The sequence below is a fragment of the Ambystoma mexicanum genome, chromosome 6p (genome assembly GCF_040938575.1).
Source record: "Ambystoma mexicanum isolate Mex_15411 chromosome 6p, UKY_AmexF1_1, whole genome shotgun sequence".
Taxonomy (NCBI): domain Eukaryota; kingdom Metazoa; phylum Chordata; class Amphibia; order Caudata; family Ambystomatidae; genus Ambystoma; species Ambystoma mexicanum.
Window position 1 is genome coordinate 1,348,179,144 of NC_090935.1, and position 27,061 is coordinate 1,348,206,204.

Here is a 27,061-nt window from a genome sequence, read left to right on the forward strand (position 1 = left end):
GTGAAGCATTTAGGTGGTGCAGCGGAAGCACAAAGACAGGGAGGAAGAGTAGAAAGGAACAAGAGACTATCCTCTTGGTATGTACTTATTTCAATATGTCAAAGAGGAGGGAGACAGTGAGCTGGTGGGCCGTAGGGATGGTGGGCTGCTGGGCCAGGACCCTGAGACAGGTGTGATGGGTGGCCTATTAAAGAACAGGTAGAAGTCCTACTATGGACACCTTTCTGCTTACAGCTCTGGACCTTAGTACAAGGCCGAGCTCAGGGCTGGGTCGAAAACCAGCTGACAGTCACCACTCTAGAGCTGAGACCTGGCAGGAGGACTCCACCCCATACTCCGGCTACCCAGAAACACTGTCAAGAAAGTTGGAAATGCCAGAAAGTATTATTTTGCCCTAAGATTAAAACTGACGGGGAGGGACCTCAAGAAGCAACAAGGAGAATCTCGATGTACATTTTAATTGGATTTCTTTATGTTTTGTTTTGCTCAACCTGCACATATCCTATAGATCTGTTTTGGTGTGCTAAACTGGTGAGATGAACCAGGATCTAGACTTAATGAGAACTGAAGGAACATTTGCTTTGGACTTTTTAATATACTCAAGAGACAGTGATTCTAGAGTTAACCTTTGGAACTAACCAGACCCTGGTGAAGAACTATTCAGACCCAGATTAGTTTATTTAGTTTTTTGACCTTGGAGCAATTGGTTTGGTTTTTCCACCAGTTAGATACAGTAGTGAGATGGGAAAGATCCTTCATCTGACTACTGTAAATGACCTTGCCTCCTCTGGTGTGCCTGCCTTGGGGTCTCCTCTGTGTCCCTTTGGACAAAGTCTTTCCCCTACTATCTGTCCTACTGCCCACCACTGACAATGATCCACCGACCAAGAGGTATGTCAGTCCTTGCTTTGCCTCTATCGACAGTAGGCCTGCAAATTTGCATTCAGCTAACATTTCCCAATCCATCGAGGAAATCAGCATAGATATCCTTGCGCTGAGTGAAACATTGTCTCTGAAACTACACAGCCACCATCTTTTCCTTACTCTAAAAGAACTACAAGATCCTGTAATTCAATCATATGGTTAAAAAAGAGTGGTGGAGTGCCTCAGGCCTTCCCCTCTAGTCTTTCCATCGCCTCCTTCCAAGTTGGTCTGAATCAATGCTTGTAGTTTGCTGGAAACTCATCATCATTTCCAACACTTGATCACTCACATCACCTACCCCCACTTTTGGTTCCAACCCCCTCTTCTAGCCTGGATGGTTTGAGCTCTTGACGACCCTCCAAACTAAGTCTAGCCATGTCCTCATTTTGGGAGACTTAAACATCTGATGTGACCGTCCTAATGCCAAAGTCTCAGAAGCCTTCTCTCGACTAATGCACAAGCTTGGCTTCATCTAATCAGATAGTATGCCTATGCGCCAATATGGTCACTGGATGGACATGGGCTTCTCGTTCAACATTTCACTCAGACAAGCATCATGTGTCTACCAATGTAGAGGAGCAAGTGGATGCATTCTCCCTAGGCACCACCCCCTCGGCCCTGTCCTATTAGAATGACAGACAAGGAGCCAAAGTTGGGAACCCATGCACAAGTTTATGTGACGTGTCCATACCACGTTGATTATATGAAAGACGATATGCACTCAGGCAGCCATTTAGAAACAATGGAGGAAAGTTACGAAGAAGGATGTCCCTTGCCGAGTTGCTGGAATGCAGCCATGAATAAAATGGTGCGCAACATGGATGTACGTTAAACAAAGCCTAATGACAGCAAAAGAATGTCCCAAAGAAGATATATGAATCTATGCTGAAACGATATGAAAATACTTAAGAAAAACAATGTAATTGGAGTACTTAGAAAAATATGAACTCCATGATGCAGTACGTATGAACACAAAGAAGAATGAAGTGACCCACTGGTCAATAACTGTAAATACGCTGAAACGCAAGGTAGAAAGAATACATAGAAGCTTCCTTATGAGAGCTATATGTTCAACGTTTAGGACGACCATTAGAAGAAACTGATGATGGCTTATGTCAATAAACCCAGTTACCTCAAAACATGAGCCCACGATCTTAACATATAAAGATGATGAAGACGCTGTTTTCCCTTCCAAAATAAAGGAGTACATGGGTAGGAACCAAGGATGCTATTTCGAGAGATGGAAGAAAAGCACAAGGGTAGTCTAGGAGTAGACCATGCTCAAGGACATATTTCCCAAAGATTTGGAGTAACACGAACATTTACTGATGCCAAATATTTGACAATTAAAAGGCTATGAAGTTAATATGGGATAGAGTGAGCAAGTCTCTACAGGCCAACATTAGCAACAGCATTCAGTATAATTGAATCAAATGGTGTTAAAAGCACCATTGATATGGACAATTTAATGGTCTTTTAACAGGTGACGAAGAGCTTGCAAACAAGGGCTATTCATTAAGCCCAAAGCTAAGATAGTGAAATGCCTACACTCCCTCCAATGTCCGAGACAGTGCAGACTGGCAAGGTCAACCTTCAAACAGAAGACACTGGCATGTGGCCTACAGATGAGAGGATAGACTAATTGGGAAAACAAGGGGAACACTGACATATCTCCAAGCACCTGGGTTTTGTTTCTATGTATGTTGTCAAGACTTGCTGCTTGCGTGGAGTATGTATACCTCTGTCCCTAAGCAACTAACAGCGATATACAATGATCTTCGCTGTTTGGAGATTAGGGCCACAGGTGGTAGAACCAGGAATCCAGATCCTACAAGTGGCTGCTGCAAGAAACGTACAAGTTAGATTATACAATTGGGCAGCGTTGTCTTTGTAATAATATGTTATTATAGAGAGAGGACACCTACCAGGAAACCCTCTGCAGGAGCGGTGATATCAGTGGAGGAATGAGTGTAAACTGCAGGAGCAAACCTGTTCCCTCACCGGGCCCAAATTCAAAAGCGGAATATTTGACAATAAATTCAGGCTCGCTGGAAACACCTGTAGGAATGTCCAAACGTTTGTTTTCAAGATGAGCCAAGGCAAATGGTTCAGTTTGGAGCACAATGGAAGAATCCAAGAGTAATCCGTAATTCAGACCGTGGATCGTAGCAAAAGCAAAGTCCAAGCGGTAAACAATGAATGGATAATCCGGAAGCAGTCCGTAATTCAGTCCGTGGTCGGTAGCCAGAAGGAAAAGCAGAATATGACTTCAATGCCAGCGGGGAAAGACAAGAATATCCAGGTACGAGGTCTGTGGTCAGTTCAGGTAAGCAATCCGAGATTCAAAGTAGCGAGACGCCAAACGGCTGTGGAAAACAGCCTAGAAGCACAGTGTAACGGGATAGCAGTAGTTTTACGCTGTTTCCATGGACACCCCGGATCACGTGATCGGAATCTAGTGCATCAAGTGTCAGGATGTGTAGAGTTACTGTGAAGGCAGGCTGCCATGGTAACAGCGTCACCTGAGCACTGTATGGGTTGTTTCTTCCTCATCCATGTACGCAAATGCCAGGAAGTACATCATTTTCGATACCCATACAAACGCCAAGGTAAGCGCCATCTATTGTAAGCAGACGTTCTTCTTTGAGGGCGGTGCTGTGGGTGAACAGTTTGTTTACTCCTGCAGTGGGTGTGTAATGGGTCGGTTCTCGTAGTGTGTGAAGGGGCATGCATTACATATGTGCTGCTAGCAAGACGAAGGTCCAAGGCTGGCTATGGGTTGCCAACCAATTAGAATAGCCTGCCATGCACTTTTACATACAATGTTTCAAAATATTATTCCACTGCCACATTCTCTGCTATGACGAGTGTCATATACCACATGTACAGAAGTAGCTCAGAGTTTGTTTTACAGATAAGAGACCACCAATACGGGACTAGCATGCATATATTCTATAGATAGATATGATCCCCTAATCCAATCCCACCCGTCGATAGGTTTTCACAACTTGCCAAGTAGGATGACGTCATAGATGACGCATCTAGCATTATGTAAACTATGAATGATCAAAAAGATATTGTGATCCTGCATGAGTCGATTTGATGAGTGTTTATTCGCCCTGCTTTACTTATTCAGATTAAGGCAGTATTTGACCATCTCCTTTGAGTCTGTCCGGTTATTTGGTCTGAGATATCTTATTGGTAATTCCATCTAACACACAGATGCTTCAAGTTGTTAGAACACACCTCTGTTGGTCAGATTATTACCTTCTGCTCAGGAATGGGATGGCAAAGCCCTCCTACTTCCTTCCACTGGGAAACCAAAAAATTGTCTTCAGACCACAACAATCCTTTCTAGAAAGACATTTTTGAACACAGACTCACCTACCACCCATGTCTCAATGTCCACTTCAGACCCTGTTCAGCTTTTCAATAGCCTCCAAAGTGACATCAGAGGAACTCTGTACATTCTTGCCCTGTTAAGACTCGTCATAACAAACACAGCGACAGGCAAGCCAATAAATAGTTTAATGAAAACATTGGGGGTCATTCCGACTTGGGCGGTAAGGCTTTACGGTCACCGGTAATGATGCCGGTGCCGAAAAACCCTTAACGCCCAATTCCGAGGTCCCTTAGCGGGTCCCAGCAGGAACGGGTGGTCTGACCACACGTTCTCTGTGGTTCCCGTTAAGGGACCTTGGAGCTAAGAACGGTACCGCAATTTGCGGTACCCTTATTAGCTCCTTCCCCATTCTCATTGAGCCCTATGGGAGCTCAAATGGGAAGGGGGAATTGTTTACTGAATGGGGACTTACCGAGTCCTCCCGGGTCGGAATGACCCGGTAAGTCCCCATTCAGCCAGACCGGACCCGGTATTGGAGGCAGCCATGGTGCTTATAGCACCATGGCTGCCTCCAATCTTGGAATGACCCCCATTGTCCTGATGAAGAGAGTGGTGAGGATCCTTAAGCGTGCCTGGTACAAATCACATTTACCAGAGGCCAAATTGTGCTGTTACATTATTAACTGTGACTAACATCATGCTATAGACAGGAAAATTAGTAAACACTTCTAAAATAATACATTGTCAATGCTCAAAATAAAAGTATTGATGTTTTCAAAATCTATGCTGAACTAAACCACCACACTCAAACCCACTACTCCTGCGCCCCACCTTACTTGGCCAATGCACTTGCCACTGTCTTCTGGGATAAGGTAAAAAAAAGTTCACAGAGTGGCCAAACAACACATTTTGTCACCTTTTTCCCCTTTATCTAACATATGAACAACTTTCACATTTGACGAATTCACTCATGTAATTTACGGAGATATTCTTGCCATCACCAGGAAATTCAATGCTTCGGTGGAACAAGGGCATACCTGATCTGATAATATGATGAACAGGTAATTTGTCTCCTAGCTGGTCACAGAATTTAGTAATGCCCCTCTTGCAAGTGGTTTAATTCCTCTCCCCTGAAACCTGCAACCATCACCTCTCTTACTTAAACCCACAATGGACACCTGTTCTATGGACAACATTTACCCCATGTCTAGCTGATAAACAATCTGGCTTCCAGATGTACAGAGACCAGTTATGAGGGGAAAAAAGTAAGCCTTACAAAGCAGCACCCCTGTTGCACTCACCCGCATGCACATTTCAGCAGCTTTTGACACTGTGATCCACCAGCAGTCTCCATGCCACTTTGACCGTGAAGGCACAGCTCTGAACTGGTTTACCAATGACCTTCAAGATCGATTATGCCATGTAAATGGTGGTGACTTCAACTCCCTAATTAACTGCTATAGTGTGGTGTTCCATTCTGGTCTCTATTACCACATAGTTGCTGTCCAATGTGTACGTCAGCCTCCTGGCAAAATGGATTAACTCCCTCACACACACACACACACCTGCACTTCCAGAGCTATTCCAGTGACGCCCTAGTCCTTCTGGAGACTAAAGATATGGACTGGGACGTGATTCCATAAAGTGCAAAACTGGATGAGTGGCAATAACGTTTGCATGAACCCTGGCAAAACTGTAATCATTTGCTTTTGTCCCCCAAATCTCTCCTCCCTTAACTTCAAATCCCATAACATGTCTTGTTTCCTGAGGTTCCCCCTTCGATCCCTTAATGCCTTAACTCTGGTAATCTGCCAAAGACCCCACAAATTAACATCACACATCATAAAACACACTACAAATGGCACATGATGAGAAAAATGTTTCCCTATCTAAAACTGCCTCAGGAAACTGATGTAGGCAAGCTCTAGTGCTCTCAAGACTAGAGTATAGTAAGTCCACCTTAATCTGATTTAACAATGAATACTTTAAAATGGCTGCCTGTTGTACAGTTAATCATCTCCACAAAAGCCATTCCAAGAAAGGCCCCAAAACCTAATTTCCAGCATGAAGTGGCATGGTCCTAGCAGAAACCTTAAATCTGCCTCTTAATCTTGTCACCTGCCTAAAGTTGTTCAGAAATCATCAAACCAGCTGTTCCCCGTTGGGCTTCCACTCTGAACAGTGGAACAATATTCTGTTAGAAATCAGTACTGGAAAGTCCTTCAGCCACTTTCGCCCAAATCATAAAGCTTGGATTTGGTTTCAGTCTGCTAAGGCATTTGTAGATTCCCTTCTCTGCCCCATCCTTTATTTTATGTATGGTTTGTGTACTGATTTACTGTAGACTATGGCCCTCATTCCGAGTTTAAAGGTAAGTAACGTTCCTTACTACCATGGCGTAAATAGCGTGTCCGTGCCGTCACCAGTCCGCTAATAGAGGACTATTGCGACTTCGCGGGCACAAGTTTTACGCCATGCCAGTAAGGTCATTTGCGCCATGCTGTAAAAGGCACCCAAAATGCCCTTAGCGGCATGAATCATAGCGCAGATAACACTACCGACATTGTTCAATGCGGCATTAGCGGTGACCGTAAATAGCGGTGACCGCTAATAACACTCCCCGCAATTTACGGTCACTGCTAATAAGCAGAACCAGAAGTAGCGTCATCGCACAGGAACGGGAAGGAGCACGGCGACCATCTTTGAAAACACAATCCATTGCCATCCTAACCACACAGGACCCCTGGGACTCTGCTGATTTTTGGAAAAGATACACCACCAACACCACTATGCCCAAGGCCCTGAAGAAGGGAGCTGCCCGCCAGTGGAAAGGTTCAATGAGGACGAGCTGCAGATGCTGGTAGACACACTGCAGGAGCATGCTGCCAAAGTGTTCTCAAGCAACATGAAGAGAGAGGCAGTACTTAAGAAGAAAGAGACCTGGGCACTTGTTGCCCAGAAGTTCAGTGCTGTGGGGAACACCCCACGCAAGAATAAAGACTGTTGCAAGCGCTGGGACGACCTGCGATTATGAGTGAGAAACATCCTCTCAGTGAACCACAGCCAGGCCATGGGAACAGGAGGAGGTCCCAGTTCCCCGATCAAGCTCACCCCATGGGAGGACATCTGCGCCAGCATGATAGGGATGGAAGGCATCGAAGGTGTTGGCGAGATGGAGTGTGGTGCCACAACATCGGGCGATGGAGGTGAGTGTCCGAAGTAAACATTGCAATGGCAAATCTGATGAAAGTCAACCAATATGTCAGTTCAAAGAGTCAAGCCATGGTCCCACACACACACAAACTCCCAGCAAAGTAGGCTGACACATTACAGACACATGCAGATGCCTGGCAATAACAGACTGGCCAGAGAGGAGTGGCGTCAGGACTTAGCAGCTCTAGGCAGGTCCATTACGGACAGCAATGTCTCCATGGCCAAATCATTCTCTGACAACACCAGCCACCTCTGCGAGGAGGTCTCGGCCCTCCGGCAGGTGATAGGCCGCATAGCGGATGCCATGGAGGCAGGGCATCCCCCTACACAATCGCAGCAGGCGGCCACACCGTCTTCCTCCATTTCTACACAAACAAGCCCGCTCCGCAGGTCGGCACGTATCCTGTGCCGGCAAGACATGCCGCCCTCTGGACCAGGGAGTGCCAATTAATCGTCAGGGCAGCCTCATGTAGGCTTTGGAGACTCAATGGGACTTGTGTGGGGGAGTTGTGGGGGGAGGGGGGTGAGGGTGTGAGGGGAGGTGTGGGAGAGTGGGAGGGGGGTGAGGGTGGTGGAGGGATTTTGCACTTACGTTTACATTGTTACATTTAATACACCGGTTGTGCGAAAAACAAGACCTGAGTGGACATTCATCAATGCGCATGTGTCATTTATTCTTTTACAGTGCATAGTGTAAATGTACCCCCACACCCAGTGCCCTCTGTCCAACCATCATGTCACCCTCTGCTGCCATGTGTGTCATTAATATTCTGCAATCACTGATTGGCGCACAGCACGTCCCTCTTGTGCATTGGCACCACGATGATGTCCAGCCTCATTTTCTTCTTCCCCTTCATCATCACCAGGTGGTAGCAGTTCAATGTCAGGGGGCAGGGGCACGTTCCGCCGGACGCACATGTTGTGCAGCATGACATATGCCATGATGATCTTGGCCACCTTCTCATGCCTGTAGAGGAGTTCCCCACCCGACCTGCTGAGGCAGCGAAATCGTGCCTTCATCAGGCCAAAGGTCTGCTCGATGACCACACGGGTACGGGTATGGGAACGATTGTAGTCCTCCTCGTGCCTGTTCTGTGGGTTTCGGACAGGGGTGAGGAGCCACGGCTTCAAGGGATAGCCACTATCACCTGCATGAGAGGCAATTAAAGGTAAATGTCAGGCGTATCATGATGGACAGTTGTACTAGTCACACATGCCTGCAGGTTTACGTTGGCCACATGCACATGTCCCTGGACGTATTGACGCCTTTTTCAGTCCCTCAATGTGTACTGTGACATGGACTGATGGTGTAGGTCGCATCTTCAAGATGATACATGATGTGCACTGACGTCTTGTTGCACATGCATCGTGTACGCATACAGCTGTGTTAGTGTCAAATTAGTGAGGTGTTGTGTTCTGTGAGATTTACTTAGAGGGAGCGTTGGCAGTAGTATGTCCAATATTGGGCAGTCAACGCTGATCATTCCCATGGTGACATGCAGCACTCCTGTGAGTGTGCCAGACCTGTGCCAGACAGTGGATTCCCTAGTAGGTTCAATTTGATGCACTCACAGGGATGCTTGTCCTGTGTGGTGATATGCTGGAAACAGCAACGTAGTGCATATGCACTGCATGGTGCAGGATGGTGTTACGGAGGGTGAGGGCCGCTGATGAGTGGTGCACGTGTTGTGGGATGTGGGGTAGTTTCCTGTTAGTCATGTAGTGATAGGTGTCAACCTTACTTCATTCCTATGGGATTTGGGTGTCATGTACCGTTTGTGATGCTTTGGGGCACAGTGTTCGGTGATGTGCACATCGTGCAGTCACCACACCAATGGCACCAGGGTGGTGTGTGCATCTCTCCCCCCATTTCAATGCCATGTGCCGGTCATGCAACTTACCAAGAAGCCAGGCACAACATCCAGCATGTCACTGCATGAAGCGTGGTAGCGTGGAATTCCGCAGGACCATAGAGTCATGAGTTGATCCGGGATATCGGGCACAACAATGTGTGATGATCTTGCTGGTGTCGTATACCATCTGCACATTGATAGAGTGGTATTGCTTGCGGTTGCGGTACACCGCCTCCATGGCATGCGGGACCACCAACTCCACGTGGGTGCAGTCGAGGGCACCTACACAATTTGGCATGCCTGCCAGTGCGTGGAAGGCAACTTTTGTATCTATTATCTCCTGGGGAGGCCGTGGTAGGGAAATGTAGTCCCTTGTGTGCTTGCTTGAGGAGGTCATACAGCACTTGCTTCAGTATCCAGGAAAATAAGGGTTGTGATATGCCATGCATGTGCCCCACTGTGTGCTGGTAGGTGCCTGTGGCAAGGAAGTGGAGCACAGACACCACCTTCCGTAGAGGGGGGATGGCAGTGCGTATTTCAATGAGGCTCACTATGTCGTCGTGTATCAGGTCCACTATGGTGGTGATGGTGTCCTGGTCCAGACGGTACAGGGTGTGGATCTGCTCAGGGGTTAGGTTGAAAGGACTGGCTTTGATGCGAGGGATTGGGGGCTGCCGGCGTGGTAACGGTGGCTGCACTGGTTGGGCATGCTGGCCCTGTCTCACTGTCCTTCTCCTCTGTGGTGGTGGCTGTTGTGGTTGTTGTTGATGTTGTGGCAATGCAAGCATGTCCTCCAGCTCCAGTAATGCTACTACTATTGGAATCATCTTGGTGTGGGAGGGGGTATGGTGTGTGGGTGTGCTCCTTTTGTACTGGGCCAGACTCCATTGCCTCCACCTGTGCTGATTGTGTGCACCTGTGGCAGTTGAGAACACTGCTCAGGGCATTTTAGGGTAGGTCAGCGATGCCGGTATTTACGGCATGCCGGTAACCACTTTTTCCACCTTCATGAAGCCGTTATTTGCATGTCCGCTTCACTTGTGATCTACTCCAGTTTACGGCATGCCGCTATTGGCGGTATGGTGGGTTGCATGCACACGCCCAGACCGCTATCTACGGCATCGTACTTTACGGTGCCGCCAATAGTGGTCGGGCTTGTCAGAATAGCCCGTAGCAGTAATCGATGCCGCTATTCCGTTACCAGCATTGTTGTTCTGTTAGCACCAGGCTCGGAATGACCCCCTATATGTTGTCCACTGTATTTTTGCATACTAATATCTTCCTGTCCAGGAATGTTCTTATCTTCATTGAGATCTAATGCAAATGAGTTCCTCCTTGATGTGCCTCGAAAGGAATTTTGGCTCTCTACAAAACCTCAAAATATATAAATGTATATCTAACTTGCCCTATCACCATGTCCTTATGTTGATATGACCCACATTGTATTTATATAGCTCCTAGAACCTTCTGCGCATTGCTTTCCTTGTGTGTCCTCAGTGCTGTAGTCTTGAGGGGCTTCATCCATGGTCAGTTCCAATTCCTGCCATCACCAGAAATCTTGGAACTATTTATTAAACTGTTTTTGTGCACCTTTCTGGCCTGAGTGCCCCAATGTTGTGGCAAGTCAGTAATGATGCATCAAAAGTAGATAGACATGCCATGGGTTAGCTAGTCTCCTAACACATATGACTGCGTACAGAAAACATTGAGTTAATAGGCCAAAAATAATACTCTGGAAACTCAGCAGCTGGACAGCCCAGCAGAAGCGCCCACATTTGTGAACAGTCTTCTTTAATTCCATTTCATGTGTGAAGTGTGTGTACAAAGCACTTCCGAACGTGAACAGTTATGTGATATGCGTGGTTATTTTCAAACAATACTCAACATGCAAAGAAAAAATCCTGCAAAAAACAAAGTTTCATGTGATAGGCTATTGCCATTCTTGCTGATTCGGCTTCAGTTTTAGAAGAAATAAAGGTGCTGCGACCCATATCTACATCCTTTAATGAGAGTTTTCTTGACTGTGGAAGATGAATGAGGAGTGAGAAAGAGTAGTAAATACGGAGGACTAAGAGACGATAAGGACAAATGAGAAGTAAAAGGCGTGAGTGACGAGGAGACATGAGGGTGTCCTAAAATGGCTGCTGTGCAGGAGACTCCCTTATTGGACGACTTTATTGGAAAATGCTCACCCATGATTCTAGAAATGTGAGGGATCCGTGGATTGACCGTAGTGACATGATCTTGCAATCACAATGAAACACACGTCCTCTGAGTTCATTGATGATTGGTGGGAGAGGGGATGACTAGATCTAGGTAAAAGTCTCAAATGATGTTTTATTTACAAACTGAAAAGGTGTATTTTTACTGTTGTTTTCAGGTAACGGAAAATTACAATGGAGCCCTAAGGCGAAATTTGCAGGTAAGCCTATTTTGAATGTAAACCACACCCTCATGGGGCTAGTCATCCAATGGTAGGAGCAGAAAGACCCCTTGAGTGCTTTTTATAGTATATATTTCATTAATTATTATTGGATCTTAGCTGGTTGAACTGAACTTAAATACCTGGAGATTGAAAAGCATACTGTTTTGTGAGAAAAATATTTAAAATGTGTCCATGTGGGTTAATTATGACTCATATTTTCTGGATGACTGTCAAGTCATTTTAGAATGCATATGATCGTATGGTGTTTTATTGTAATTGCTGATGCACTTTATGTGGAATCTTTATATTTTTGATCTAAATCGTTTTGCAATTGCTGCTGTTTTTATTATTACTATAGTGATTGTATTAAGAATGTAACTTTGAATTATTGTCTATCTGTGCAAGCTTTAATGGCAATTGCCAAAATCAACCGAAATATAAATAAATGAAATTAAATCGGTGTGGTTTTCGGTGAGCAATATGATTGCACCTTTTAAGTCAGATGCCTGCAGGCATTGCATTCACAGCCAGGCTAAGACCATTCTTGCATTGGCTACTGCTGTGGAATACACCCAAACTATCCATCTGCCTAGCGGTACTATGTGACATCTTGAAGACAAGACCATGAACATTTCCATGGTATAAACAGGTCAACGAAATGTGCATCTGCCTTGACATGTTAAGCCTAGGGAATGATACTTGCAAATACGGGAACAATTATAAACCAGTCGTGATAGCTGCTTTTAATGATGGGCAATAAAATGCTTTTATTGCTATTGAATTGCTATTTATCACGATCAGAATTTATTAAAATATGGACCAGGAGCCAAAAAGTAATTTATTTTCCTGTCAGAAAATTAAAAAAAAAAATGATTTGCAAAACTGCGTTGAGGCATACTGCCCCTTTCTAAATTCACCAGCCAGCGGGGTCAGATACCTACCCTAAGTGCTCTTTATGCCCACATTGTAACAGAGACATATACCATGTTTTTCTTCTTGCCGCTTAAACAAGCAATTAAGAAGTCAATGATTAATACTGCTACTGAAAAAGCACACCATTAGAGAAATGGGAGATGCACTGACTTTCCTGAAGCGAGTGGCAAGATAGTTTTACTATTTTAGTATTGTACCAGCTTGTTTGATGAATGCATGAACAATAAGAAAGGCATATTTATTAACAATATACGATATATTGCATAGACTACAAATATCTTTATTGTACTTGCTAATAGATTGTGTATTGATGTTATTGCAGTGCACTATCAACTTGACTATTTTAACTGCAATTGCTACCTTTTTATAGTATATCTTTTAGGAATTATTTTTGCAATTTAGCTAGAGCAATTGAACTTGAATATCTGGAGATTGAAAAGCACATTGTTTCGTGAGAATGATTTCTAAAATGTGTCCAAGTGGGTTAATTATGGCTAATATGTTATTCGTTTTCCCGAAAGACTGAACAAATGTGTATTGTGAGGTAATTTTAGACTGCATGATCTTATGGTCTTTTATTGTAATTGGCAATGCACTTTATGTGGAATATTTATATTTTAAAACTAGATGAAAATCCAAAAAAATGTACCTCGTCTATCGTGGCCTTAGATAAATCGACTGATAAAAATATCTTATGGCCTTCATAAAGAAATGGCCAGTTTTTCTCGGCATGCAATAATATTTGTCTTGTATGTTTGTGCCTAAGCAGGCAAATGCTCAAATGTCTAGACTTTTCTGGTTTTGCCGGGTTTGTCACTCTAATCCTGTGAGCCCTTTATATTTCCAGTGGAGGGTCAAAGGTTAGACGCAGCAAAGTCAGGAGCCATCGCTCCACAAATAATATTGGATCTGTGCCTTCCAACTATTCAGGAACACCATAGAGGCAGATGTAGGCCTCATTACGCGTGTGCCGGCCTGGTAACAACGGTGCCGGTAAGCGTACCGGCACCGTTGTTGCCGGACCGGAACACGCCAAGTTCTGTGAGCGGCGGCCGTCCCGCCCGCCGGGTCAGACCTGGCAAGCGGGACGGCAGCGGCTCACAGACTTTGACGGAAGCACTGGCACTGTTGCACACAGTGCCGATGCTTCAGCCCCCCCATTCCCATTGAGTCCTATGTGAGTCAATGGAAATGGGGAGTTACTTTTTCCAGCGCCTGGCTTCACCAATCGCCGGGGCTGTAATGCCCCAGTGATTCCCTAAAGCCAGGCACCAGAAAGAAACCACATCTCCGGCACGGCTACAGCCGGAGTTGTAAGGAGGCCCAACCGTTGTCTCTCCTTTTGCGCTCCTCTAAATCTGTTCCGACCTTTTTTTAACTGTCAGTGTTCGAAAGCCTCATTTCTGTCCACCGTCATAGAAAGCCTTTTTGTAACATCCAATATCCGTCCAGTCTGTAATTTAAAGTCCTCCTTCTCGGTTAGAAGATCAGAATGATTTGCATTAGTGGGATTTTCTATGGAAATAACTGTGATTTGCAGTATCTTCATTTGCTTCACCAATTTTTCCAAAACAGACTTTTCATCCCATCTTCGGTGATCCATTTTGTTAGGTGCAATGTGTTGTTGAAATACTGACCTGCTTGCGTGCTAGGAGGGTGTGGCAGCCATTGTGTACGCGATAATCATGAAATACAAGGCGAGAATGGCACAGCTAGAAGGAACTACGAGCAACAAATATAGTGATAATCTCACAAAATGCTATGGCGAAATATGATACTTTATCATTCTCCAATGTGTTCTAGTCATCCATTCTTACTTCATCCTCTTTTCCTGTAGAGGGTGTTCCCTTGAATGTTGTGCAATGTGTATGGCAGGGGATTATTAAGTAAGGAATCTACATATCATCCACAAAGAGTATCTCAGTCTTCATAGACAATTCAGTACTTGTGATTCAAGTAGAAGTGCTTGAAGGTGGTGAAATGACATGTAGATAGTCATTTCCTAACTCTTGTAAGAGGGACAAGTATCCCTGCCTAACATATCAGCATGTGTATGCTTGGAGTCTCAAAATGTTCCATAGGGCAGCCACACTGAAAGTCTCCTTTCTAAATCCATGAATAGTTCTTCAGAGTTACCTGTGTTTATTATATAATCGTTTGGGATTCTTAATTTCTGCAATGCAGCCTCCCTGGGCTCCTCACCAGTCGGTGCTCCTCGGCTTTTACTACTCACATCTCGCGCAGCTCACCAGCAGGTCTCACCATCGCCCAGACGCTGCACTGCTGCTCCCGATCCTGAAGGCCACCCCCCCCTCCCCCCGCACCTTTCTCAGTCTGGTGAGCCAGGTAAGTCTTTCAACCCCATTGCTACTTCAACGCTTACTAGTGCAGTATTTCACCACTTGTTCATTTCAGTCAAATGAATGCATATCTGGGCCCCAGAAACCTGGCGTGGCTCGAAAAACACCAGGATCGAGGAGTCATCATGGCAGCTGCTGCACACCAGGCCCCCTGGAGGCTGCCAGTTTGATTTATGAGGCGTTAGAGTCCCATGGCTGATATCTTGCACTTTAATCAAGTGAGTTTCAAGATATATAGCTCTATAATATGATGGAGATGTGGTCCTCACTGGCTGATACCAGCAGATAGGGCTATGTTTTGTTAATGTATGAGTCAAAGTAAAGGGTTGTACTTTCCGAGCCAATCCATCAGCTGTTTCTTGGAACTGCTGAACAGCTGCTAGAACAACATTATTTCTCCCAGTCGTGCTTTGTTCTTTCTTAGTCAGAAATGGTTGGAACCACATTAGGGCCTGCTCTGATCACCCAGCCACATAATCCAGGAGCTGTACTTAAGTGCATGGTCCACTGTGTGAAATGCTGAAGGTATGGGTAGGGTATCATAATGGAAGAGTTCTGCAATTGACTTCCCTGGTAGCTCCGATACAATATCTCCACTGTAGCAGCGTGCTCTATCCCGCTGTTTTTAAAGCCATCAATAAGCCTTTGAATATCATCAGAGAACTGGTACTGTCACTAACAATGAAAGCAATTTAGCATTAGCCCTGTCAAGCCTATCCATGTCTACAGTAATTCACACATAAAAACACCTACTGTAGCAACAATGACCATGATGATGTGGCCAAGTAGACGCAGATGATGGTGAGGGTGTATGACTTTTTAACGTGATCATTCTTTAGTTTTGGTTGAGTGGTGACCAAAATAATGCTGTCTTTGAGGTGTGTGCCTTTGTTTAAGGATCCAGTGCTTCAATTTGCTGCTTCCTTCTTGTTGTTCATCTCCCATATTATTTTATGGCTACAGTATTTGCAATAGCAAACTGTGTTGTATCTCGGAATAGGAATTTACATTTATGTTTTTTTTCTAGCACAGTAATAAATATGGTCTACGTAAGAACACTCACTACAAAAACATGTAATCTACAAATGGCCATATGCAACTCAACAACTTTTTAAACTTTTAAGAGTTAAAATGATGCCAAGGAAAGCCTTTTCAAATGAGGCTTTATGAAAAACATAATTGCAAATGTCACAAGAACTTAAGTACTTGGGCTTTTATTTGACGTCAAAGATACTTAAAAGCACTCTAGAAGATATGTTGGTTGCAAAAATGTCCCAACTTGGAGCCCAAATGAAACATATTATTTTTTATGGTAAGTTTACGATAGTGCCATTGGACCAAGGTCGTCCCAGTTGTGATGTACGGATTGGAGCTTAATCCACATCGGAATCCATCTCTTTTGGAACGTATGGAGGCCAAAATCTGGTGCTCAGCATTGTCTTTGCCAAATGGTGTGCCTCTGGTTCTAAGATATGAATTGAGGTTGTCATCTTTAACTGTGCACCATTCATGGTGAGATTTAAGTCTGTAAAGGCATATCTTAGTGGCAGAGGGTGATAATCTATATGGCGAAATGTGTAAGCAAATGTCATTATATAGGGAGGGTTTGTTGTAGGTGCTCAAGGAACAAAGTCTGTCCCTCCTCGAAGCAATAAATCAGAATATTGGATTGCGTCTCAGTAAAAAATTATTGGTGCATGACCTGCAATGAGAGGCAAGTGTTCACCATGTATAAAGGTCTGGCCCAGAAAGGCAAAACATTTGAAACTTTGTCAAAATACTTGCAAACTTTACCTGATAATAGATACACAAATGCTTTTATGAGACTCAGATTCAACCTGTTCTCTACTCATGTAATTTTAAGTATATTGGAATTGCATTACCCCGGCTGTCCCGGCCATGTCGATTTTGTAATCGTGTAGGTGTTGAAGAAAGTTTAAAACATGTTATTATGCTTTGTCATGTGTTGCATCAATTAAGAGCTGAAATCTTTGGTGACTTAATGGCTGTGGGTGTGGACACCTTGTCAGAAGATGTGTGCATTAATGTGCACAGTAGGACCAAGCTTGATCAAACAATTGCAGTTGTCAAATTTTTAAGATCAATTAATTTGGTTGATTTTAACTTTTGATATATTGATGAATTGGTCATTTTAATCCAGATGTGAGTACACAGGTCCCACTGCATTTCTTTTTGATACATTTTAATTATGCGTTTTAAGAATGTTATTATATTTTTTAAATGTCATTCTAGTGTATTTTGTTGGTTGTTTTTGTGCACAGTTTGAATTAACCAGCACACAATAAATCACATTTTAAAAAGGCTATCTAATTTAGCCCCTGCCCTGCATGATGCAAGTTGCTTGGATACCTATACTGAGGTAAACATCCCACAAGGATATCCTCAAGCCCATTCTAATGTGAGATACAGAAAAATGATGTCAAAAGTAACTGATGCCTTAGGTGGGGGTGCCCCAGCTGCTGACATAACAGAATGTGACTTGACAGACATGCTAGACAAGGGCTCAACCGTTGAACCTGTCATTCCCTTGCATAATGCCATCTAGAATCCCTTCATGGAGCTATGGAAGACTTCCTGCTTGGGGCCAGTAGGCCACAGGGATTTTGCTAAGAAATACAGACCAGCCTTGTCTGATCCAGAATTCCTTACCAGACATGATAGTCTGATAGTACAGGCTGTGGAAGGTGGGTATCAAAGCTAGCTCCTATGCATCTTTACCCCTCAACAAGGATGGTAAGTGTTACGACGCTCTAGCAAAAAAAGTGTTTGCCTCTGGCAGCATGGCACTGAAGGCGGTTAATGCTTCATGTGCATTGTCTAAATATACACACACCTTATGGGCTTCCATTGAGGAAGATGGAAAGGAAGCCATCCGCCAATCCCTTCAGTCAGGACTCGACGCGGCCGACTGTGTTTGGAGTTCTGTGGTAGCATGTTCCGTCATGCGATAATTTGCCTGGCTCAGAAAATCAGGGTTTGGCTGGATGTCCATGCAAATCTGGTTGCATGCCCTTTGATGGTTAACACCCTTTTGGCCAAAAGGCAGATGACAGCCTTGAGAAATTACAGGTGTACCAGGCTGTGGTAATAAGGCAACCAGCATAGCCCTCAAACCAATGGAAAGGCAAGCCCTTTTGTTAAAATAATCATGGACAGAAATGGGAAAAACCTGCCTCGCGCCAGGGTCAGAGATGCTTCTCTAGACCTTCCAGAGGTAGAGCAGGTAAGACACAAACAGCTTCCATGTCCGTCCCCTCTAGCGTGGCTCCTGCCGCAAAACCTCTTTAAAGACTTCTGCTATACGTCATTGGTAGGGGGATGTTTGTCACACCATTTACAAGAATGGTACGCCATTACTTCAAACCCATTGTCGAGTTCAGGTAGTCTCTCAGGGTTAGTGCCTCCTCTTTTTAAAGAGACCTCTGGATTGCCTCCCTTTGGCCAGACCACCCCCTGTTCCAGACCCACTACTCCTGCAAGAGGTTTCCTCTCTTCTGGAGAAGTGTGCCATAGAGTTGGTACCTGTATAAGAACGGAACAGGGGGTGCTACTCTCACTACTTTTTGGTCCTAACGAAGGACGAAAGTCTGCGACCCATCTTGGATCTGAGGCGCTTGAAAAAGTTCCTCAGGCAGGACACGTTCAAGATGATAACACTTTTGCAGATCCCCAAGGCCACAAAAATGTAGGACTGGTTGGTGTCATTTGATCTACAGGACACTTACTTCCATGTGCCGATCCATCCAAAGCACAGGAAGTACCTGAGGCTCGTCATAGACAACACTCACAACCAGTTTGGGTTCTGCCTTACGGGATTACCTCCACCTGAGGTTTTCCACAAAAGTGTTGCTGGTAGTGACAGATAGTCTCAGGAAAGGAGGCATTCACATCTTTCCGTTGCTGGACGATTAGTTAATCAGGACTCAATCTGCAGATCCAGCCTTAGATCACCTCAATCGCACCTGCCTCCTCCTTCACAGACTGGGCTTCTCCCTCAATTTGAAGAAGTCTCAACTGACACCTTCTCAAAGATTCCAATTCATCTGAGTGGTCCAGGATTCTCCCTCGGGCAAGGCTTTTCCTCCTGAAGAGAGTGCTCTACACATCCTACAGATGGTTACCAAATTCCAGAAAGCTCAATATCTGCCAGTCCTAGGCTTCCTACGGTTGCTTGGCCTCATGGCATCATGCATCTTCTTGGTGCTAGAGGCCCGATTGAGAATGAGATCTCTTCAATGGGCTCTCAGATCTCAATGATCACAGTTCTCTGGCAGTATGACAGACTTGATTCAGGTCACAAGCAGAGTCGCTCAGGATCTCCTGTGGTGGACATGCACAGAAAATGTGATGGCAGGAGAACTGTTTTGGCAACTCTGGCCAGAGGCGACCATAGTGGCAGACACATCTCTGAAAGGATGAGGCGCTCATCTGAACGAGTTGATGGGGAGTGGGTTGCGGTCCCTCCACCTTAGCTCAGCCTTAGTTCAACCTCTCACCCACTTTTCCAACCTCTTCATACTCCCAGGCTCCCTCTCTATATATACTTTACCATCACAACCAAATTTAGGTCGACCAAATTTACAACTTTCAAATTTGTATCAACAGAACCACCATATATCGGCATAAGGAAAATAAAAATTTTCCACAGTAGCATTTCCCAAATCACCTTAAGGGCTCAGATTGTGCAGGAAGCAATATTCCGCTTTATATATTTTGTTTGTGCATATATTTGTTTGTCTGCAAACGCAACATCTCTGTGTTTGCAGTTTGGATAAGTGTGACTTTTTCTGCCACTTGGGAAACTTAATTGTAAACTGTACAAAAACATTTATCTCTACGTACTTTTGTGCGTTTTGGAAATTATCTTTTTTATGCTATATCAAGAAAGAGATGGAGAATAGTTCAGTGAATTAAGTGTTTGTCACTAGTAACAGTGTTCAGCCTGCATCCCATCACAAAAAATCAGGCTTGTTTCACCTAACAGGTTTCGATACAAATTTATTTTATTATTTCAGATTAATGCAGAATGTCATTTTGTGGTTTGCATATCTAGTTTGTTATGCACAGACATCTTCTGCTGCTCATTAAAGAACACAATGTAGAAATATGTGTATGCTAGTGTCAAACTAAAGATGGGATGTTAGGAGAAGTGTTTTTCAGGGCAAATTAAAGACTGTGAAACGGCTAAATGAGGCACAGAACCTGGGTTCTCCACTTTACCCACATGTCGGATCCAGGGCAAATCACTTTACCTCGAGGGGGCACATTTTCCTTAAAGGAGAGGTTCTCTGTTAGGCAGAATGATATGCAATACCCTTTGGGAACACCACACACAATTAGGACTACAAGTGACAGTACAAATTCACCTTTGGTACAAGCCTGTACTACACAGTAAAGTTGTAGCGATGGCTGAGCAGCCAGACTTATCTCAAGAGTAAGTGAGCAGTATCAATAATTACACAAAGGACAGCAATTACTATGATTCAAACAAACACTGACTCAATGTTTCTGAGTATAAGAATATGCATTTATTTACACATCAGTTATTAAACATATCACTATTACCAAGCAGTAGAAAAATCATGCTACAAATACACTACACGGCACCCAATAGATTCTGGACAAGTTAGGCTCAAAATGAAGTGTGAGCATAATGGCACTCCAGAAATTTAAAAGGGAGGGAAAGACAAAGGTAGACAGAAATTGAGCAGCACCAACAAATAAGTAAGCAGGGCAATCTAGAAAAAGGAACTACCGTGAGGAAATAAAATTAAAGGGGCCTGGCGCCAAAGTTTGTTTTATTTGTTTTATTCGTATTTATATAGCGCACAACACCCCGAGGACATCGTGGCACTTATTACAGTACAAAGCTTAGTTACTTAGTTACATGGTCATTATCAATAAATATACAGGTTTCAATATAGTTACATAGTCATTAGCAGTATATATACAGGTTACAATATAGTTATATTACATTTGTGTTATATTACAATATACATGGCAGAAGTGGAGGAGGCAGTCCTCCACTTGCTAGTTGAGGAGAGTGGCCTTGAGGTTGTTGCGGAAGACAGAGATGGAAGTTTCAGCTCTAAGGGTGGCAGGGAGTGAGTTCCAGAGTTTCGGTGCAATATAGGAGAAGCCTAGACCTCCCACTGTGGCTCTCTTTATGCGCGGTATGTGTAGCTGGTTGGTGTACTGAGCTCTGGTGGGGCGAGTGGATGTGGTCCTTGATATTGCTTCAGATAGGTATGCTGGAGCGGTTTTGTTGATGCACCTGTGAGTGATGGTGAGGATTTTCAGAGTAATGCGGTCTTTGACCTGGAGCCACTGTGCTTCATGTCTGGCGTGGGATATACAGTCTCTTCTAGGGATGCTCATGGCGGCTCTGAGGGCATTGTTTTGTGTGGTTTGCAGTCTGTGAATGTTTTTGGCGGAGGTGCCAGCTAGTAGGGTGTTGCAATAATCGAGTTTGGCTCCTATAGTTGCTCTAGCTATGGCCAAGCGGTTGGGGATGGATAAGTAGGGTTTAATGGCATGGATGAGTTTGGTGCTGAACACTGATGCAGAGGCTATGGCGCTGACTTGTTTGTTCATCAGTAGATTTGCATCAATGTGAACACCTAGAGTCTTGACAGAGGATGATACGGAGATGGTTGAGTTGTCTATGTTGAAGTTGTTGCATTGGGGGCTTAGTTTCGATAATGTCTTTGTCTGGCCCAGGATGAGAATTTCAGTCTTCTCCCTGTTAAGACAGAGGCCGTTCATTGCCATCCAAGCTTGGATAGTGGCATAGATGTTGTGATGGGCCGTGGCGTCTTGGTGATAGAGTCCAGATAGGGGTAAAAGTACTTGCGTGTCGTCTGCATAGTTTGTATATGCAACACCCATGGAGTCATGTAGGTTAAAGAGGGGTTTTGTGAAGAGGTTATAGAGGGTGGGGGATGTACAAGATCCTTGGGGGACACCGCAGTTTATAGTGGTAGGATATACATTAGCTGTGTCGGAGTAGACCTTCATGGCTCTTCCTTCAAGGAAGGAAGTGATCCAGGATGCTGCTTGATTAGAGAAATGGGTTGCATGGGTGAGGTGAGTGGTGAGTGTTTGGTGATCTATCAGGTCAAAAGCAGCTGATAGATCGAGAAGGAGGAGCAAGGCAGGTTTGCCTTTGTCCATGATCAGTGAGATTTGATTTTTTAGATCTAATAAGGCGGATTCTGTTCCATGCCCGACACGGAAGCCAGATTGTCTTTTGCCTAGTATGGAGTTAGCTTCTATGTATGATTGGATCTGGATGTGAGCTGCTTTGTCCAGGATTTTTAGGAGGAACGGGACTGTTGTTATCAGTCTGTAGTATTTGGGTTGCGCTGGGTATGGTGTGGCCTTCTTTAGAAGTGGCCGCACCCAGGCTTCCTTGAGATTGTTTGTGACAGTTCCTGTTTGGAAAGATGCGTTAATGAAGGCAGTAATCAGGGGTGCTAGGTCATTGGCGCATTCCTTGATGATTTTGGGAGGGCAAATGTCTGCTTTGCAGAGGGATGGTTTGAGGTTTTTGATGAGATTAAGGACCTCAGGTTCAGTGACGTTTCTGAAGGAGAATTGAGCGTGATTGAGATTACTATGCTTGTCTTGAGTAGGGCGGTTGGTTTTTTGGTTTGGGAGGGCTTTGTAGTGGTTTTGGATTTTGCTCTGGAGGAGTTTTATTTTGTTGAGCATGGCGGACTGAATGCTGGAACACCAGGCTTTGTCTTTAGTTATCTCGTCAGCGGTAGCCGGAGGAGTGACTAATTCATTAAAGATTGCGAATAGTTCTTTAGCTTGAGAGTTGGCCTTTGAGATCCTATCATTGAAGGAGTTGGATTTTGCTGCTAAGCTGGCTTTTTTATATTGGAGGGCTATATGTTTGAAGAGGCTCTTATTTAGATCACTCGGATCAGTTTTCCAGTTTTTAAGCAACAGGCGCTTTTGAGCGACTGGCGCTTTTGAGCTCCGAGGGTTTGGAGTTCTTCCGAGAACCAAGAGTTGCAGTGAAATGATTTTTTTTTCCTTCTTGCTTTCAATTGGGGCTATAGAGTTTGTGGCATTGGTGAGAGTATCATTGAAGATAGCTGATAGTATATTTGGGTCCTGAGAGAAAGGTGGTGCTAGGCAGGGGCTTTTAAGGTGGGGACGCAAGTTGTCTGCGTTGAGTTTTTTAGAACTTCTTATTGTGGCAGGTGGTGCGTAGGTGAGAGTCTTAGGTTTAAGGTTGGTGGGGATGAGGAATTCGATGCATGTGTGGTCCTCCGTCCAAGGAAGGGCGGTGTTTGAAGTAATGTTTGATGCACAGTTGTGATCCATGACCCAGTCAAGGGTGCGGCCTTTGGAGTGAGTAGGAGTGAGGACTCTTTGGGAGAAACCTAAGTCTGTGAGTTCTTTAGCTAGGGTTGCGGCGGATTTATCTTTAGGATCATTGTATCCTAAATTTAAGTCTCCCAATAGAAGGATTTTGGAGGACTTTTTAATGTTGTTGCTGAGTCGATGGGAGAGGTGCTCTTGGAAGTCAGCTGGGAGTCCGGGAGGTCTGTATAGGATGTGGATGTTGATTAGATTATTGGGGGAGAGCGTAAACTTGGCTGATAGGATATCAGCATTACCACCCCATGTACTATGGTCTGCTAATCTGATGGATAGTGAGTCTTTGTGGATAAGGGCGACTCCCCCTCCAATCTTATTACATCTGTCTTGCCTAAGGATGGTGTACCCTGTGGGTAGGGCTAGTGCGATGGCTGGGCAGGAGGCATCATTGAGCCAGGATTCGGTGATGCAAAGTAAGCCCAGATTAAGTGTGGATAGTAGATCATTTATCTCAAGGGCATGTGCAGGTAGGGAGCGTACGTTCAGTAGTGCACATTTAAGAGTCAATGGACCAAAGTCTTTGCAGAGGATCACACAGTTCAGAGTAGTTCGTGGTTAAGTCTTTGCCAAGAGTTCAGAATGAAGTTGGTCGGGTGAAAAGTTACTTTAAAGAATGAAGAAGGACAAGCCCTCGGATTGGCGAAAGATTTCACACACTTTCACCCCGGCTGGACGAAACGAACAACCGGGTTAGCAGAGTACCTTTAAAGCAGAAGAATGCTGTAGCTGAGGCAGAGGTTCCGGGCAGGTCCTGCAGGCTCACGGTTCCTGAAGTGACTGTAGGACTGACAAGAAGGACGAAGACTGGAGGGTCCTGCATTGCCCAGGGAAGAAACCAGCAGCAGAGCAAAGCGACGAATAAAAGGTGTGCTCATTAAAACGCAAGCAGGGTCCGTTCCTCCTGGCTATCCGGTTCACTGTAGCTCTGTACAGCAAATTCAACCAGAGAAGGGAGACCTGGCGAGCAGTTTGGTGAACTGGTTGTTCCCACCAGCTCAAGGGAAGAAGATTCCTTGCAGATCTTCCCTGTCGTCGAAGTTTGAAGATTCGGACCCGCAACAGGGCTTCACCGGGAGGTTCAGTCATGGTAGAGGTCCTTTTCTGTCAGCTTCTCTTCGGTTCTCTCGATCCAGTGGCGACTCTGCCTTTCCAGCCCCAGAGACTTGCTTTTTATGCAGTTTTCCCCCATTCACCCAGCCTGGCTGTCAATCACACAGCAGGGTGGCTGCCCCGCCAGGACAGTCACCACAGCCAATCATACCAGAGTGCAACATGGGTCTCCAAGGAGACCCTGTGCAGGGAGTCTCAAACCCCTCCCTAACATCCTGTCCCCCTCAGACATTCAGGCACCTAAGGAGGGCTTCTGTGCAGAAGCCAGCGAAAGGCCGGTGAACAAAGGAACCAAACCTGGTTTGGCGCGCGGAGTAAAACACGAGAAAGACTTTTACAAAAAGAAGAGGTGAATAAACCCAGCTGGAACCATATAAAATGTATATGGTCTAGCGGGTTTAAGTTTGAGGCTACCAAGATAGCCTAAAACAATAGCAAGGCTATTTAGAATAACCGTGGTAGGAAAAATAGGGTAGTTACCACTGCCACCAGCCAAGTTTTAATGAAAAGGGAACAAAACAATGTTCCATGAGAAACAGACAAAAAGGGATAATTATTAACCCTTTCCAGAACTCTATGTAATAGAGTTTGTACTGGGTCTGTGAGTTTAAAAAGACTAATAAAGTCAATGGCAACTTTACATGTCCAGAGAGACAGTAGTCAGTCTCAGAAAATGGATTCAGAGTTGGGAAGTCTGAAAAAGACAACCCGGTGTCACTGCACTGAAGGTGCTATGTAAAACACACTAAAAAGATGATGCCCATGGAGTAGGTGAGGCTCCACAGTCTATTAACACAAAAATGTTCAACACACACAGCAAAACACATGTAAGAGTGGGAATAAAGGCTCACACTCTTAACAGGTGAAAAAAATAAATCCTAGAAATCCAGCAAAGCTGCTGAGGGACTCAGTAGGTAAGGGACATTAGCCATTTTGGAGAATTCTCCCTAACATTCTCTTAGGAGTTTTATTCGACCAATTGATAAGTCATGTATTTTTGAGCATATATAGATCGATTTCATTTTGTCTTTCAATGCGTCTTACCTTACATTTCCATACATTTATACATGCAAACCGTATGTGTCTGAAAACGGCAAGTCGATGGATCGCCCTTGGATTAAATGCCCTTGGTGACATTGCATGTCTGTCTACTATGCTAGGCCCTTTGTCACAACATCAGTGCACGACATAGACAAAAGTCCTCTTTACGCAATGTAGTGACGTGCCTCCATGTAAATCGCATGACGCCTCTTCACTCAATAATCTTCAACAATCCCTTTCTCCTTGACAATATTTCAGTTTCTCTTTCCTCCGTCTTCGTCTATTTGACTTCTGGTCTTTAAGACTTGTGTTTTTTTTCCTTTGTACATCTGCCAACTTTGAAGCATACAACACAAAAAGATACTACCACTACTTCAAATGACTTCTCTCTACATTTGCCTCATATTTCAATAATTACATAATTAGCAGATATATTTGCTTAATCCAAATATATTAAAAAAGGAAACTTTGATCAGTACGTTGTTTCATTTGTAAATTATTACTGTCCAACTACGTGCCTATTGCTGTTGCGTTTGAGTTTGTTTTCTCTTCTCACTTTTTTCTAAATAGCATTTTAAAAAGAACATCCATTTATATAAGTATTTAAAAATCTAAATAATATTTTTCCCTACAGTTTTTTATTAACAGTTACAATCCTCAAACATTATGGCTGGTATTCAGGGGTTCATGTATGACCCAGAAAACACGGATGAGGAAATGCTTGAGAAGGAAAGCCAGCAAAGCAACAAAATGTTCGAGCGACTGAAAGCAGTGTTCAGCATTCACAATATTCGGATCCTCGAATAATGGCAGACATTTCCACTTGCTTTGCATGCCTTAGATGTCAATTGATGCCAACGTTAATTAAAAGCCCTTGCTGGCCTACATATCCGAAGATGAACCCCCACCAATGTTCGTGATCCAGCAACAACACTTCACGGCAGCCTGCCATACATGTTCTGTGTTGAGAAATATGATGATGCATATGCGCAAACCTCATGGAACTGTCTGTGGACATCACAATGAGTAAGTGTTTTGTCTGTCCCTTTTAACTGCGCCAATCCTTGCACTATAGCCTTCTACATTACTTTACAATGCTAGTGTTAACTTATGAGTTCAGCATAGTTATATTGAAATATTATACTTATGTTATGCTAAATTAATCAATCTTGGTTTTTTTTTGTGACTCCTTGAAGTTCTTTTTCACAAGCATAACCTACCACAGAAAAAGGTCCAATGGAGTTATTTATTTACCTGTAAATATACCCTTATATTTTAACTGTTTCACTTTGAACGCCTTATCTCAAAATAAATGTTTTGTCTTTCCTATGCATGCCAAGTTATGCAAAAAAATGTACAAATTAGAATTATTCAATCAGTTCAAAACTGTTTTGCTATTATTCACACGGATTGTACAGGTTTGTGGCCTCTAAATTGTACACGT

At 44.2% G+C, this 27,061-nt stretch overlaps 1 protein-coding gene across 9 annotated transcripts in view; it reads left to right on the top strand.

Moving 5' to 3' along the window:
* Positions 1–27,061, top strand: part of LOC138510403 (uncharacterized) — a 1,044,636-nt gene that overhangs the window by 700,427 nt on the left and 317,148 nt on the right. For 8 of the 9 annotated variants that reach the window (XM_069626035.1, XM_069626029.1, XM_069626030.1 and 5 more), the window contains one exon: positions 11,714–11,755. The exons of the other annotated variant lie outside the window; for it this stretch is intronic. In XM_069626035.1, the coding sequence (XP_069482136.1) occupies positions 11,714–11,755 (42 nt within the window). The remainder of the gene's footprint in view (positions 1–11,713; positions 11,756–27,061) is intronic. 9 annotated transcript variants of the gene reach the window in all.